Source organism: Aethina tumida, chromosome 4 (assembly GCF_024364675.1).
Source record: "Aethina tumida isolate Nest 87 chromosome 4, icAetTumi1.1, whole genome shotgun sequence".
NCBI lineage: Eukaryota > Metazoa > Arthropoda > Insecta > Coleoptera > Nitidulidae > Aethina > Aethina tumida.
The window spans coordinates 10,771,475-10,787,123 of record NC_065438.1 but is presented as its reverse complement, the minus strand read 5'-3'; the positions used below and the strand labels follow the sequence as shown (position 1 = coordinate 10,787,123).

The 15,649-nt window shown below is 38.8% G+C and overlaps 3 protein-coding genes across 3 annotated transcripts; all 3 read left to right on the top strand.

The window, feature by feature from the left end:
• Nucleotides 1–257: 257 nt before the first annotated feature.
• Nucleotides 258–5,517, top strand: LOC109594202 (protein RRP5 homolog). Its single transcript, XM_020009404.2, has 14 exons — nt 258–486; nt 542–673; nt 742–1,195; nt 1,254–1,423; nt 1,500–2,152; nt 2,218–2,473; nt 2,537–2,786; nt 2,846–3,207; nt 3,267–3,465; nt 3,530–3,857; nt 3,917–4,586; nt 4,649–4,777; nt 4,846–5,104; nt 5,173–5,517. Exons 1-14 carry the CDS (start codon nt 385–387, stop codon nt 5,496–5,498), a joined length of 4,290 nt encoding a protein of 1,429 aa, XP_019864963.2. The 5' UTR covers nt 258–384; the 3' UTR covers nt 5,499–5,517.
• Nucleotides 5,518–5,603: 86 nt separating this feature from the next.
• LOC109594203 (glutamyl-tRNA(Gln) amidotransferase subunit A, mitochondrial) lies at nt 5,604–7,586 on the top strand. Its single transcript, XM_020009405.2, has 5 exons — nt 5,604–5,894; nt 5,950–6,440; nt 6,496–6,883; nt 6,940–7,360; nt 7,418–7,586. Exons 1-5 carry the CDS (start codon nt 5,862–5,864, stop codon nt 7,567–7,569), a joined length of 1,485 nt encoding a protein of 494 aa, XP_019864964.1. The 5' UTR covers nt 5,604–5,861; the 3' UTR covers nt 7,570–7,586.
• Nucleotides 7,587–10,495: 2,909 nt separating this feature from the next.
• LOC109594150 (protein artichoke) lies at nt 10,496–15,458 on the top strand. The gene is made up of 4 exons (XM_049966393.1): nt 10,496–10,647; nt 10,701–13,327; nt 13,399–13,857; nt 13,908–15,458. Exons 1-4 carry the CDS (start codon nt 10,496–10,498, stop codon nt 15,182–15,184), a joined length of 4,515 nt encoding a protein of 1,504 aa, XP_049822350.1. The 3' UTR covers nt 15,185–15,458.
• Nucleotides 15,459–15,649: the final 191 nt, after the last annotated feature.

The window sequence follows — 15,649 nt, the reverse complement described above, 5'->3', positions numbered from 1 at the left end:
AACATGACTTTATTTTTTTTCACTTAAACTAATTCTTATTTTATTGTATTTATTTTCACCAGTTGTGACGTCACACATATTCCAAACCCAAATTAAAATATGTGTAATTAAAATCATTTATTACATTTATTTCATTTATTTTTAACTAGTAATCAAATATTATTAAGAAATAAACAAAATTTTGTATATTTTGAGTATTAAATTAATATGAAATGTACGGGTCCCTAAGTGACGTCACCGGTTCAAATTCAAAGAAATAAAACAGCATGTGAAAAAGTAAGGTTATAGTTCAACATAACCTACATTTACTTGACTGTTGTTCTGGTGATTCGTGTGGTTGTTTATGTCTTGTTCTTTACTGAATTGAGAGTGAATTAAAGAAACATGGTTCCGGCGGAAGAAGAATACTTCCCGCGAGGCAACAAACCCCTCTCCAAAGCCCCTAGACCCCAAAAACGACCAGCCAAAACGGAAGCCGATGACAACGTAAGTTAACCATGATATTTTAATATTCAGTTGTCATCGATCATTCTTTTTCCAGTTATTTTCGACATCAAAGAACGCTCCGAAAGCCAAAAAAGCTAAAACACAAAAGGTGAAAGAGACTCATGTCACATTAACAGAAGACAGTTTCCAGTCATCAATCCAAGTTAAAGGATGCCTCACATATCAGGTTAAATGTTTAATTAATAAAATACCACCCCTAAACTAATTAACCTAATTATGTATTAAATATTTTAGAAAGTCCAAGATGGAATGGTAATCCTTGGATGCATCAGGCACATTACGAACTACTCTCTGGAACTGGAATTCCCTGGTTTAGTATTCGCCAATGTCAATGTCACCCAGATCTCAGACCATTTCACTCATTATCTCAACAAAAAACTGGAGACTACCGAGGAGGAGGACGACGGTTCAGAAACAGATTTCATTTTGAAAAACATGTTCACTTTGGGCCAGTTTGTGCCTACAAAAGTACTTAGCGTCGGACACGGAGATCGCGGCTTTAAAATATCCGCCAGTTTAAATCCTAGAGAAATTAATGAGGGCAAAAGACATAATGCATTAAAAAAAAATATGTTAATTTGGGCCAACATTCAATCTGTTTTGGATCATGGTTATGAATTGTCTGTTGGTATTAAAAATTGCAGAGTTTTCTTGCCCAAAGAAAACATTGATGAAGGAAAAGTTTATAGTGAGTATTTTTGATTTTATACGTTTTCATTATGTAAAATTTGCGTATTCTTTCTTAGCTATTGGTGAACCTCTCTGGTGTGTTGTCCACAAATTAACCGATAGCGAAACTGCCAGTACCTTAAGAGTTAGCGCCAAAAAAGAACACGTCAATGCTTCCTCAGCTGAACAAATCACCAGTTTAAATGATTTAATACCAGGAATGCAAGTGGAATTTGTCACAGATAGAGTAAGATAATTTTTAATTGATTTGTTGATTGTTCCATAACATTTAACAATATTATTTTTCTTTTTATTCAAAACAGGTAGTAGAAACAGGAATACAAGGTAAATTTTTAGAAGACTATTTCGGTTACGTCAACGAAAATTTCCTGAGAAAACCCCTACATCAAATCTCCAATTACCAAGAGGGCAAAATTTTAAAAGCTTACGTTTTATACGTAGAACCAGCGACGAAAATCACTCATTTAACATTGAGAGGCTGGGACATGTACCAACCGGCAAGTCTTAAAAACGGAGACGTGATTTCCGCTGAGGTATCGTATAAAACCGGTCTGGGATTATATTTTAAACTGCCTAATGAGCAAAAAGGTTTCACGGCAAACAAGAGACTAATTAATTGCTTGCCGAAAGGCAACATCGACGATCTAAGTACGACAATCGCTGCAAAATTTCCTGCGGGAAGCGTCCACAAATGTCGCATTCTGGACTTTAATTATCTCTCCCAGATGTACGTCGTAACAGTCGAGCCGAATTTAATCAAAGAAAACCTCTTCATGCCAAATGATTTGGGACTGGGCAAAGTATTGAAAGTGAAAATTGACATCATCAAAGACGAAGGGTTGGTGGTTAGCGCCGGAAGTCTGCGAGGTTTCGTACCTAATTTTCACATTTCTAACAGTCAGTACAGCGAAAATGTCAAAAGAAAATACGTGGCCGGCATGAGAGTCAACGCCAGGTAATATAATAAAGTAATGAGTAATTATTTTAATTATTTATTTATTTTTTTTAATTTTTCTGTAGAGTGATCGACAGAAATGAAAAGGGCGTATTCTTTACGTTGAAACAAGGTCTGGTTGAGGCAGATAATTGCCTTACGTCGTTCGATAAAGCGGTCGTAGGACAGAAATATACCGGATTTATCGTACAAACTACCACTGGCTACGCGATTGTTGCCTTTTATGGTTCCGTCAAAGGAAAGATTCATAGAAAATCTATGTCAGATAATAAGGATTCTTCGTCGGTGGACCCAACTAAATATTTTTACAGAGGACAAGTCGTACGTTTCTTAAATTAATTACGAATAATAGGCGTGTATGATTAATTGGTTTTATTACTACAGGTAAACGTCTGGATAGTGGCCAAAAACGATGGCAAATTGATTTTATCGTTGAAAGAACCGACGATTAAGACGACGACGACGACGACGACGACGAAAAAACTAACGATGAGAGTAGGACAACAAATTAATGGAATTGTTACAGACATCCACGAAGACCGACTTGACGTTAAATCCACTAACGGCAGAATTATTGGTTGCGTTCCTGTTAATCACCTGAGTCCGTATTTGAGACTCTGCAAACCCATGATGAGTAATAACCCTTTCTTTTATTTACAACTCCATATGTTTATTACGTTGTTGTCCTTTCAGAAATGTTTCCAGTGGGCAGCGAAATTAAAAATCTTATTTGCGTAAAATGTGATACTACTCCCCCAACATTCTCTAGACGCGAGTTTATACGCGCCAAAAACATCAAAAGATTTGAGCAGCTGAAAAAGGGCAGGCTAGTTCGTTGTTTCTATGAATCAAAAGATGAAAAAGGGATATACGTCACTGTATTGACGAAGGATTTCCACGACAAAGTTTTGATCACTAACAAAAACATCCACAACAATCCTGGGACAAAATTACTGAAGTATCAAAGTCAACAGGTTATTTTGGGGAAAATTTTAGATATTGATGTTAATAAAAGAACCCTGAAATTGACGACAAAAATCGATCCTTCAACGAACGTAAGTTTTGATATTTTTTCACATTTGGGTAGTTAAAAATAAAAAATTATTATCTACAGTACACTTTGACCTGGTTCGGTCAATGTTTGGCCGATTTGCATTTACTGAGACAGTTTGGAAGACAACACAATTGGCCACATTGCGCATATTCGCCCGGCGAACAGATCCAGTGCGAGATCGTGAACGTTACCGAAATGGGTTGCATCGTCAGTTTGCCGAACGGCTGCACCGGACTGGTACCCGTATGTCTCTGTCCCGGTACGTCTTCGATTCACTCCCGCAAAAATGATCGCAATACTAATTACACATTACCCTGTTGCAGTTGAACCAAAATCGGGCGACAAAGTGAAAGGAGTGATTTTATCTCACGACTTCGACAACGAGTTCGTCGAAGTTTCGATCAATCAATCCTACAACAGACACATCAACAAAAATCAGAAAATCAACGTGGATTTATCCCATAAGTCGGCTTGTTTGGTGGAAAAACTTTTATACAAAAAGGATGATCACATACTGTCGGTACTCAAACAAAGCGACGGGGCTAAACAGTTTGTTTATATTCCCGTGTTGCTGCACGAAAACTACTCCCCATCTCCGATGTCCCCCGAATTTTACTATGACCAGCCCAAATTCAAAGTGTGCATCTGCGGGTAAGTCATGACGTCAAAATTAAGCTATAATATAAGTAACTAAACATGTATCTTTGTAGGAAATACAAGAACAATTTGATAGGTATAAGCAGGAAACTGTTTATCACCTTAGAAAAGGATAAAAATAAAAAGAAAATAAACAAATTGGCAATAAACGAATTTTCCGATAAATACGAGGAATCACAGAATGGAGAGGACGAAGAAGAATTGGAGGACGAAGCGACTGATGAAATGGATGGAGAAGACGTAGAGGAAGCTGAAGAAGATGATTCAGAAAGCGAAGAAACTGAAGATATCGAAGAGGTATTCGATGATGAGGGCGACTTAGAAGACGAAGAAGAACAAGAAGATGAAGAAAATGATGATTCGATGCAACAAGTGAATGTGGAAGAACCTAAATTAGGTGAGAAGAGAAAAGCGGCGCAGCCAATTTTACCAGGAATCGGATCTTTCTTTGACACCAACAACACCAACGGGGAAACGGTAGCAGATTCGTCGTCGGATGAGGAGGATGACGAAGGCGAGGTCGTCAAAAAGAAGAAAAAACTGTCCAGGGCTGAAAGAGTAGAACTGCTTAGACAAGAGGAAGAGAAAATAGCGAAGATTGAAAAGAGATTTGCTGCTAACAGTAATGTCGATCCTGAAAGCGCGGATGATTTCGATCGATTGTTGACTGCAAATCCAGATTCTTCCGAGTTATGGACTAAATATATGGCATTCCACATTTCCGTAAGTTTCTTGTGTATCATATTGAGTGTACCAAATCCTAAGTTTATTCTTCTTATTATTAGTCTACCGAAATAGACAAAGCCAGGGCTGTGGCGAAGCGGGCTCTGGAAAGCATCAACATGACTTTGTCCGAGGACAGACTGAACATTTGGATTGCTTTGTTGCATTTAGAAAACTCATATGGAAATAGGGTGGGTATAATATAACAACTTTCAAAACATTTCAGCATGTATTTATCGTTTTTTTTTCGTTCCATTAGGAAACGTTCGATAAAACGTTTGATGAAGCAATAAAATGCAACGACTCACTCAAAGTCTATTTGAGAGTAATTGAAATGTTGGCGGATAACGGGAAATTAGCGGACATGGAAGAAAAAATTAAAAAAGCTCGCAACAAACACAAGCAAGACCCCAAAATGTGGATAGAAATCGCCAAGGTATACTACACCATTAAAAAATTCAGGGAAGCTAGAAATATGAAAGACTGTGCCCTGAAATCTATACACGACAAGAAAACACGTAAGAAAATTAAAATTTCATCAAAACTAACCGCATATTATTAATACTGTTTTGTGTTATGTTCATAGAAATGAGTTTGATCGTCCGTTTCGCAATAATGGAGTTCAAATTTGGAGAAGAGGAACAGGGTGCTGCCATTTTCGAATCGATTTTGAACACGGATCCAAGAAAGGTGAACATTTGGTCGACCTACGTTGATCAGTTGGTGAAAAATGACAAAATCGACCAGGCGAGAAAAGTACTGGAACGTTCCGTTTGTCAGAAATTACCCGTTAAAAGTATGAAGACGTTGTTTATGAAGTTCAGGAAGTTCGAAGAAGAACACGGTACGGCCGCGACTGTAGAGGCAGTAAAAGAGAAAGCACAAGCGTTTATAAAGAGATTTTCTAAATAAATGTTTGTAATTGTTTTAATTATTATAATTTAATTTAAGTTCAAATACTGTATGAAAAGAGTTTGATCCACCTGAATCCTGAAAGAGACATCATGTACAATAGAAACAATAAGTCTCCCACTATGGGGCGGACGTGTACTGTCTTTGTCATGCCTGATGCCCCTCTCAAATTCAGGCGAATCGGACACTACCGTATACTAATCACTGAAGGTAAAATAACGTAGGAATCTGTAATGTTTGAATTTCGTCCCATATTACTTAGACAACCACTCTTACACAACAAGACCTTTTTGTTATAACCTCAATTTTTGTTTACGTAAAAAAAATAAAATCTGCGTAAATGCGTTTTACAGTATATAAACAATGGAAAAAGTTTTGTCATTAAATATAAGACTGGTAAGTATCCAAAAACTCCACTAAACAACTATTCAGTATGGTGGTAAAATTTCAGGCAGAAAAGTTACTACTTGAGAACCATATAAAACCAACAGACCTAATAAAAACTGCACTGAACAAAGCCAAAACGTCCGCAACTAAATATAATGCATTTATTACATTAACTGAAAATCAGGCAAATGAACAGTCTGAAAAGTCAATGGAACGTTTCCAAAACAAAAAACCTTTATCAGATTTGGATGGTATACCCATTGCAGTTAAAGATAACTTCTGCACAGCCAACATTAGAACGACATGCGCATCGAAAATGCTCGAGAACTTCGTCCCCACATATGATGCCACTGTGTACCAAAGACTAAAGGATGCTGGGGCGTGTTTGATTGGCAAAACAAACCTAGATCAATTTGCGATGGGTGCAGGAACGGTCGATTCCATTTACGGTCCCACCAAAAACGTTTGGGGCTACGAATCCGATTCCGAGTTCCGCATTGCAGGAGGAAGCAGTGGCGGAAGTGCCGTAGCCGTTGCTACCGGCGTCTGCCTCGGGTACGAACTTGAAATTCGAAAAAATTGTATTTCATTTGAATTGCTAAAATTTCAGTGCCATCGGCTCAGATACGGGCGGTTCGACCAGAAATCCCGCATCTTACTGCGGTTTGGTGGGTTTAAAACCGACATACGGGCTTGTTTCGAGGCACGGTTTGATTCCGTTGGTTAATTCGATGGATGTGCCGGGAATATTGACCAGAAACGTTGATGATTGTGTGTCTATTTTGAACGCAATCGCCGGTTTTGATCCTAAAGATTCCACTTCCTTGACAAAACCTTTTAAACAAATCAGGTTGCCTCCAGGTAACAAATTGGGCATTAAAGACTTGAAAATAGGAATTCCCGTCGAGTATCATAACGAACATTTGTCGGACGAGGTCTACGACACTTGGAACGAAATTGCCAATTTATTAGAGCAAAATGGGGCTCAAGTTAAACAAGTATTCTGGCGAATATGCCTTTGTTTGTATTTTAGAATTAATAAAAAATGTTCTAGGTGAGCTTACCAAACACGGAGCACAGTATAGTTTGTTACTCGATCCTGAATCAGTGCGAGGTGGCGAGTAACATGGCAAGATATGACGGTATCGAATTCGGCTTTAGGGCGGACGAACATTCTTCAACCGAACAACTCTTTGCCACTAGCAGATCGGTAGGTTTCAACGACGTGGTCAGGAATAGAATTTTTGCAGGAAATTACTTTCTGTTAACAAGAAATTATGAGAAATATTTTAATCAAGCCTTAAAAGTTAGGAGATTGATTTCCGATGATTTTGACAACGTTTGGGACGAAGTACAAGTGTTACTCACGCCCACAACCTTGACGACTGCTCCTGTTTATAAAGACTTTGTACAAAAAACCAATAGGGATCAGTGTGCTCTTCAAGACTACTGCACTCAACCTGCTAACATGGCTGGTATATATTATAAATATATTACTTTGTTGAGTATTAAGTGTTTTCGGATATTTCCAGGAATTCCTGCAGTGAGCATCCCCATAAAATTATCAAAGGACGGACTGCCGATAAGCCTACAAATTATGGGCCGGAATTTAAGCGAACACGTGATTTTAGGATTGGCTAAGTTTATAGAACATGTTGTACAGTTTCCCCACAAAATAGAATAAATTATTTATTAACCGATCGTTCAGTTTCATTCCCTAATCGCTTTGCATGCTCAGTTTGCATGTACAATTTCACAAGGCATTTTCGCATTCAGTTTGCCCGACGAAGCGTTCCTCGCAATCTGCCGCACGAGACACACAAAAATTGATGTAATTTCGTGACACAATCCGTGTGCGAGAAATCATAGCTGTAACCACATAGACCGTTTCTTGATCAATTACAGTCACGATTTACGCAATTTTTACTTTATGTACACACTATTATAATACCACAATACTTATCAACCCAATTCTTTCTACATCTTTAAATATATTTTTTCAGTTACGCTTCTCAAAACAGTAAAAAATTCCCATTAATGTCTCTGTTGTGCGTGATGTCTCTCTCAAAATTCAGTCCGATCAAATGGTATATATATATATATATATATATATATATATATATATATATATATATATATATATAGTTTTGAAAAAATGTACTCTTAAAATATCTCTATTATAAGTGAACAACATGTTTGAGTTATTTTAGAAGAAACTGGGAAAGGGTTTGCTGAATTTAACGTGAGCAATATTTTGATCGTAGTATGTGAAGTGTCGTAACAAGGTGCTTTCTTCAGTCGTCGAAAAAGATCCAAGAGCATCCGACTGTGAAGCAGCAACAGTCTCTCTCACAAAAAATCCGACGCCGCGCAGAAATCCGCTCAGTCTTCCACGAAACTATTCGCCGCGTACTTCAAAGATCTCTTTAAAGCGTTTTACGTACTGTGTTAATTATTGTGATTATTATTTATTTCGCATTTTGCGAGTGTTCATTTGGAATTATTTCTTTTGGATTTGTTACATTTACCAAAGGTCAGTGTTCATTCGCAATTGTTTCGGATAAATTTTTGAATTTAAAAAACCGAGTGAAAGTAATTTTTAAGCTGTTTATTTTGCATGGCTGGGCATGTATTTAAATTTTATAGTTTTAAACACTCTCACTGTCTGTTGTGAGATTTACACGGGTTTTTAATATACGTAACACATATGTTAGTGGGTTCAGTAAAATAGCAAGGTCGAACATGTAGCATTAGTGGTAATTTTTTAAGACAACCGACGGAAATTACAAAGTTTCAAAAAATTACAACATCCCTAATTTTTATAATATATGTGTTGTTCGAATCGAGATATTTTTTAATTAAATATAAAAAATTATATTATTGTTCTATTGTATTATTGTACATTAGAAGAAAAATGTAAAGGTTTAGCCATTGAAATAGCATGCATTTAAATTTCTTTGCGGTGGAGAAATCTTTCCAGTTAAGCAGCAGCATAGGATAATGGGTCGTTTTTGCATGCTTTATCCGCTGCTTGAACTAATCGGGTAATTTCTTTAAAGGATATTGATCAACAACAGCACAATTGTTGTATCAAATAACACAGATCCACTCTAGTTACACTCTACTCATTATTAATTTTGTCATTTATGAATGATTGCCAAGGATAAAATCGTGTCGAACATCATCTTGATTTTGTATTGTATCTGTAAAAATGCAGCGTCAAACGGCAAATTGATGGTAACGTTATGATAATATCGTATTTATAATGTTATGTCTCCAACCGTCAAAAAGATTGTTTTAGTTGATGTCACTTTACGGTGGTTCCGCCAACATTTAACATTACTGTCTCTGCACAGCTAATTTTCATTACTGTTAAAAACTGTTAACTGGTTCATATTTTTGGCACTTTTTCATAATTTTCGTTCTAAACCTGATGAATTTCCTTTCGTATTGTGTTTTTTATACGTATCCGTTCGCGAGGAGAAGTGATGTGTGAAATGTAGGTTTCGCACGTTTTCTTCCTAATTTCAACCCTGACGAAATCTTACTGAAAATCTGTAAAGAACTATTTAAAATAAATAATGATTCAAATATGATTTCTTCAGCGCTTAAATGGCGGTATCGGTTATAATTATTTAGAAATTTCGTCTGATATAGGAACGGCAGTTTTATGAAATTTAATTATTATCATTTACACGAGGTAAAACTATAGTTTGACGCACTGATAAATCCAGATTTTTCACTATTATTAAATTCATTATTCTATCACTATCATTAATTTCTTTCTTTTCTATCAAAGAATAGTGAACTGAAGTGTCAGAGTTTTTTTACGTAATCGGGAAAACAACTTACAAGTCGTAATGTTTTGATTAATTGAGAACAATTAATTTTTATGTGTCTTAATAGGAATATCACTTCATAAAATCTTTCTCTGGAACCGAGAGTTCTTACGCTTCCGGTGGTCAGTTTAATGAAGACCAAACAAAAATGACATGAATTGGTCAATAATCATTTATGTAACGTAACACAAAAAAGCGAATCAAACAATATGGATTTCTTTGTTGATTCGGTCGTGCATCCGGTTTATGATTGTTTAAGTAAAAACAATGGTCGAACAATTTTTTCATAGAAATTTCTAAGAGTTAATTGCCCTTCACACATGAAGTGGCGCACTTTCCCTATTCGTTCTACAAGAAGTCGGTCCGAACTGACGAATGACTTCAAGGGCGCTGATAAATTTCGGGCGGTTTGTATGGTAATTCTTACAATCATCAATTATCGTTTTGTAACTCAAGATTGCTGATCTATCCGTATGTTCCGTCCCGTTTCCTTTGCATCCTTACATCTCATTTAGTTGCATCTAATCCATCGATAGTTGTATCTATCTAATTGTTAAAGGGAAGAGTCCCCGAACTTGGCACCTCGACCCAGTTAGTCCGGCCAAACCCAAAACAAACCGCTTCCGCTCTCGCAATTCCCAAACTCTGAACCGGAAATAGAGCCGCCGATTCCCACATGTACAAAAAACTGAAATCGTTTTCAGGTGCGGAGACAAGTCCCGAAGATAGCAGCAGCCCAATTATGTCCGATACTACAGTGGCGAGTGGAACATGAACCGTCGACGAGTGCTGCTGTTGCTCGTTCTCATCGGCGTCGCAACGTTTCAAGCGTGCGCCGACGTCGCCGCAAACTCCGGATGTCCCCCTTTGGAAACAATACTTCCTTGTAGATGTTTGTTGCGAGGAGAAGAATTCCAAATATGGTAAGCGTTCACGATCATCCGAATCCGAACTGCTGCTTAATCAATTGTTTAAGGTGTTCGCACAGCGACCTGCCCCGGGTCCTAGACGGCCTGAGAGCCGTGGGCCAACACATATCGCAACCGATCGACGAGCTGATTCTGGAAAATAACTATCTTCCCGCCCTTCCCGGCAGGACGTTCTTGCCGCTCAGAGTGATGCGCTTGATGCTACGCTACAACGGTCTGGAGAGGGTTTCGAGCGATTGGCTGGCCGGTTTAGGAGACACCCTCATGGAGCTGTTCATAGTGGAACCAGAATTGCGCACCCTCCCGGACGATTCGTTACTCCATATGAACGCTTTGGAGGCCATCACCGTGCAAACCGACTCGATGAAGAGGCTCCCTTTCATCTCGCGATTACCGAAACTCAGATATGTGCAAATCGAATCTGCGTCTTTATTAGAATTGGCACCGCTCAACTTCAGAGATAATCCGCGATTACAAAAACTGCACGTGACCAAGAGTCCGAGACTGACGAGACTTGAAGCGAACGTTTTGAGGGATTTGCCCAATTTGAATCTGGTCAACATATCTTTCTGCGGCATCAGTTGGATTCATCCGAGAGCTTTCGGTAATTTGCCGTCGTTAAAAGAGTTATCGTTGACGGGCAACAAGATTACGGACGCGGGAATGGTGGGAAGAGGTACACGCGATTTACCGGAACTGGAAGTGATCAAATTGGACAACAACTACATCGACAAAATTGGGGAGGCCACGTTTGTTGATTTACCGGCCTTGAAAAAACTTTACTTGGCGGATAACGAAATAACGGAGCTTCACCACGGCGCTTTTCACAGAGTTCCTTCGTTACGCAGTCTAGATATGAACAGGAACAGTCTGCGAAGAGTGCATCCCGAAAGTTTTCTTCAGCATTCGGGTAGCGGTTTGGAAGAACTGTGGCTGGTGGACAACGACATCAGTCATGTGGCCGAACTGCGATCACTTTTGGATGCGTTGCCAAGGCTCACATTCCTAGACATGAGTCACAACAACTTGGAAGCAATACCGTTCGGTGCCTTAAGGGGTCATCCGACTTTGGAATATCTGCATTTAGATTACAACAAGATTCATCTGATCGACAGAGAAGCCTTCATGGCAATGCCGGCTCTAAGAGAGCTCAGATTAAAGAACAACTCCCTCTCGGACATGTTGCAGCAGGGTCCTCTGTGGAATCTGCCGGCACTAAAAGGTTTGGATATATCCGGGAATTACTTTAGAAGAATGGAATCAGATTTTTTGGCTAATTTACCGGCGTTAAGACGTATAGATCTAAGCTCCAACGAGCTAACGTACATCGATCCGCAGTTTTTCACTTTAACTCCCGAACTAGAACACGTAAATCTTTCGTTTAATTCTTTGGCAGCTCTACATCCTGCAACCTTCAGACATCTGTTGAATTTGTATGAACTGGACGTAAGTCACAACAGATTGCTAGAGTTCGTTCCAGGTTTGCCACGTGGAATAGAATATTTGCACATGTCGGACAATCAAATTACCGGTTTACCTTTGCAACCTTCTCCCGATTTGGATTTGCCGTCTTTAAGACTGCTGGATTTAGCAGACAACAGGATACAAAGGTTACCGAAAGGTTCACTGCGAACAATGCCGCAGCTTAGGAGGTTGTATTTGTCAGGGAATTTGATGCAAGAACTACAAGAGTTCGCGTTGGAAGGCTCCAACAGACTCGAATTTTTGGATTTACATGGCAATCGCATTCTAGAGATACATCCCAACGCCCTGAAGGAAATTGTGGAGTTACGGGAGTTGAATTTAAGCGACAATCGTTTGGACATCCTGATTCCAGAGGTCTTTAAAGCAGCACCGAGATTAAAGAAGTTGGACGTGAGCAAAAATCAACTGTCGGAAATCTTGCCGGGCACCTTTGACCAGAATCGCGAGTTGCAATCCGTCGACGCCTCCCACAATGCCTTGGTTCAACTTTCCACCACGTTTTTTGGTCTGAAACACCTTCAACAGTTGGACGTCACCGACAACAGGTTGAAACACATCGACCCGGAAATACTTAGCAGTTTGACGTCGTTACGTGAACTCAGAGCATCTAAAAACTTCGTTGGCGAACTGAAACAGGGCGCCTTCAACAATCTACAACATCTCAGAGTTCTTCATTTAGACAACAACGAGTTGGAGTTTATCGAGCCTAACGCAATTAGGAGCCTCCCTCTTTTAAAATCGATTCGGCTGAATCGTAACAAGTTGAAAGAAATACCGAACAATGCATTCACCAATTTGCCTCTTTTACAAATTGCCGAGCTACAAGAGAATCAGTTACGAATTATGGGCCCGAATGTGTTCAACGTAGTTCCTCATTTGCTAATGCTCAATCTGAGTCATAACCAATTCGGATCGATCGAAGATGCCGGTCTCAGGAGTCTCAGATCTTTGGAAATGTTAGATTTAAGCAAAAACAGGATTAACAGAGTCGCTGCCGGCAACGATTTAGAGAGAATGGAGTGGTTGGTCGAATTAAGGATGGACGACAACAACATTTGTGGAGTTCAAGGCTCGTTCAACGGGATGCCGAGGTTGAGAGTGCTGACCATGAGAAACAACAAAATGATGAGCTTTCCTGAGCAAGCCATCGATAAACTTAGAGGGAACATTGCTGTTTTAGATATCGACGGTAATTATAACTACATTTATGAGAAAAAACAATGTAATTTTTTGTAAAAATCAAATAAATAAAAATTTCAGGCAATCCTTTGGTATGTTCTTGCAACATGATTTGGTTGCAAGGGTGGCTCCGAGAATCGTTGTCATCGTCGTCGTCAACAACGAATGCTAGAGGACCAAAATGTGTGGACGGTTCGCTTTTAAGAGAGATGCGACTTTCTAGAGAACAATGTGACGATGAAAATGGAAGAAGAAGTAATGAAATTGTGGCTCCCGGATGTGAGGCAGAATTGCTTTCTGCTCCAGGAAACTATGGAACGTCACAAGTGTTTTCTCAATGGATGAAATTAACATCGAACACTACTACGAGAGTGAAAAACACCCTGGCACCAACTCCCGAAGAATCTGAATACTTTTACGATGAATACGTTGATTATCCTTATAATGAGACCGAAACTAATGGATTAGGCGGTGGCAGGGTTAAGCAACATTTGTCCATGAGAACAACTTCAACTACAGCCTCTCCTCACATAGTCGCTGGTATGCAACATTAACTAAACTTGACTTTTCAATAAATTTCTGTTTTCTAGGTGACACACCCACCATTTACGCAGCTTCGGGTCAACGAACGAACAAAACGAGGCCAGACATACCAAAGGAAGTGGTGAATTCACCGAGCACAAGCGGTTTTACATTTTTCGGTGTTCCTTTGCCAGCGCTTAATTTCAACCACCTTTTAAATGGGAACAAAGGTAGCAATGGCAGAATGGAGGCCAAGAAAATGTTGCCACCACTACAATCTGTACAGGCACAAAGGAAAACGGCGATTGTAAACAACCCTATGATTAATGGAAGAACTGGTATGCACTTTACCGAATTGACCAAGATGAAACCTCCATCACCAGTTCCAGTTATGCCTCCAGATTTTCCCGAAATTCAAACTGGGGGTTTCAAACCTATTTTACCAGGTTCTGGTGGTTTCTTGCCTATCGTTAACCCGAGTTTGATGCCACCGAAGAAAAACGAAACTAAATTGAAAGTGGAGTCGACAACCTTAAAAAGTTTAGAGTCGATTATTGAAATCTCTACGGTTGAACCTGTAAAATCTGTACTCATGACTAGAAAAGGAGAAGACGACGTTCAATCAGTGCAATCTATACAATCAATTACGGCAGTTCCATCGACCGATTTTCCAGTGGAAATGGACAATACATCACAGCAAAGCAAGGTGAACCAAGAACAACTTAGCCTTGAAAACATCGAGATTCTGGAAGCTGCTACAGTTCAAGAAGTACCGAAGGAACCTGCTCCAACCGAGCAATCACTAGATGTAAAAGACCTAGAAACACCCGCTCCAACAAACGAACCCCCGAAAGATGAACCCGAAATCATTACAACTGATAACCCTCCAACAATTTTACCCGCTACAATATCCACTACAAGCACCACCACACACAAAACAGATACAGAACAGACCCCTCTGCAAGCGCTTTTAGTCCCGGGCGGACAACAACCCCAGTTCAGACCGCCGGCAGGGAGGTCCACCATCACGAAAGTGGCTTCGCCTCACGCAGCTTCAGCTTCGGCACCACTCCAATCGAACTTTGAAATCGCTCAGTTATCTGAGCCTTTAAAAAACAACAGGGAAGGGAAGAACAGGCATACACCGATGGCGGAAGATCTGGTGTCTGAGAACGAAACCAGTTGGTACTTTGCCAATTATAACAAAAGTTCAACGTCGGAACCCTATAATGCACAGATACAGATGGATGTCGCTCAATATAGTTGTGTGGAAACTGTGAAAGTGGCGTGGCCAATGAAGTTTCTTTTGATTTGGTTGACAATTTTTGTACAATTTAGACTTTAAATAGCACTAAAACGGTATTCTTTTATCGTTTGTAGAGACTAATTTTTTTTTAATATAAGATTCATTTCAGTTTCCTAACAAACATTTTCAAAATGTAAACAAAAATGTACATACTTAATTTAACTATTTTTGACGTTATGAATATAGAATTCGAACTTACTTAAGAGAATTGATAAAATTACCATAAAAAATTATTAAGAAATTATTAGTCTGTGTTAATTTTTGTGGTCAATATTTATGGCGCTATGTTCTCTATGTCAATTCAGGAATGTTTCTGAAAATTACAATTATTGTCCAACATTTACCATATTTGTTTTATTGCATTTTCAATTTATATTTATTATAGATAGATCATCTTATATGTGTATATAGTACGAAACGTCTTCCTCTCTTACAATTTAAATAAATATATATAAAAAATATTGTCCTTTTTTATTATAATATGTATATATAATTCCTTCTCTA

Bases quoted from the DNA above. Each gene is read 5' to 3' on its own strand.
- LOC109594202 (XM_020009404.2), top strand. From the start codon at position 385: ATGGTTCCGGCGGAAGAAGAATACTTCCCGCGAGGCAACAAACCCCTC. The intron at 1,424-1,499 runs GTAAGATAATTT...TATTCAAAACAG, and splicing joins TGGAATTTGTCACAGATAGA to GTAGTAGAAACAGGAATACA. The intron at 3,466-3,529 runs GTACGTCTTCGA...ACCCTGTTGCAG, and splicing joins ACCCGTATGTCTCTGTCCCG to TTGAACCAAAATCGGGCGAC.
- LOC109594203 (XM_020009405.2), top strand. From the start codon at position 5,862: ATGGAAAAAGTTTTGTCATTAAATATAAGACTG. The intron at 5,895-5,949 runs GTAAGTATCCAA...GTAAAATTTCAG, and splicing joins TGTCATTAAATATAAGACTG to GCAGAAAAGTTACTACTTGA. The intron at 7,361-7,417 runs GTATATATTATA...GGATATTTCCAG, and splicing joins TCAACCTGCTAACATGGCTG to GAATTCCTGCAGTGAGCATC.
- LOC109594150 (XM_049966393.1), top strand. From the start codon at position 10,496: ATGAACCGTCGACGAGTGCTGCTGTTGCTCGTTCTCATCGGCGTCGCA. The intron at 13,328-13,398 runs GTAATTATAACT...TAAAAATTTCAG, and splicing joins TGCTGTTTTAGATATCGACG to GCAATCCTTTGGTATGTTCT. The intron at 13,858-13,907 runs GTATGCAACATT...TCTGTTTTCTAG, and splicing joins CTCTCCTCACATAGTCGCTG to GTGACACACCCACCATTTAC.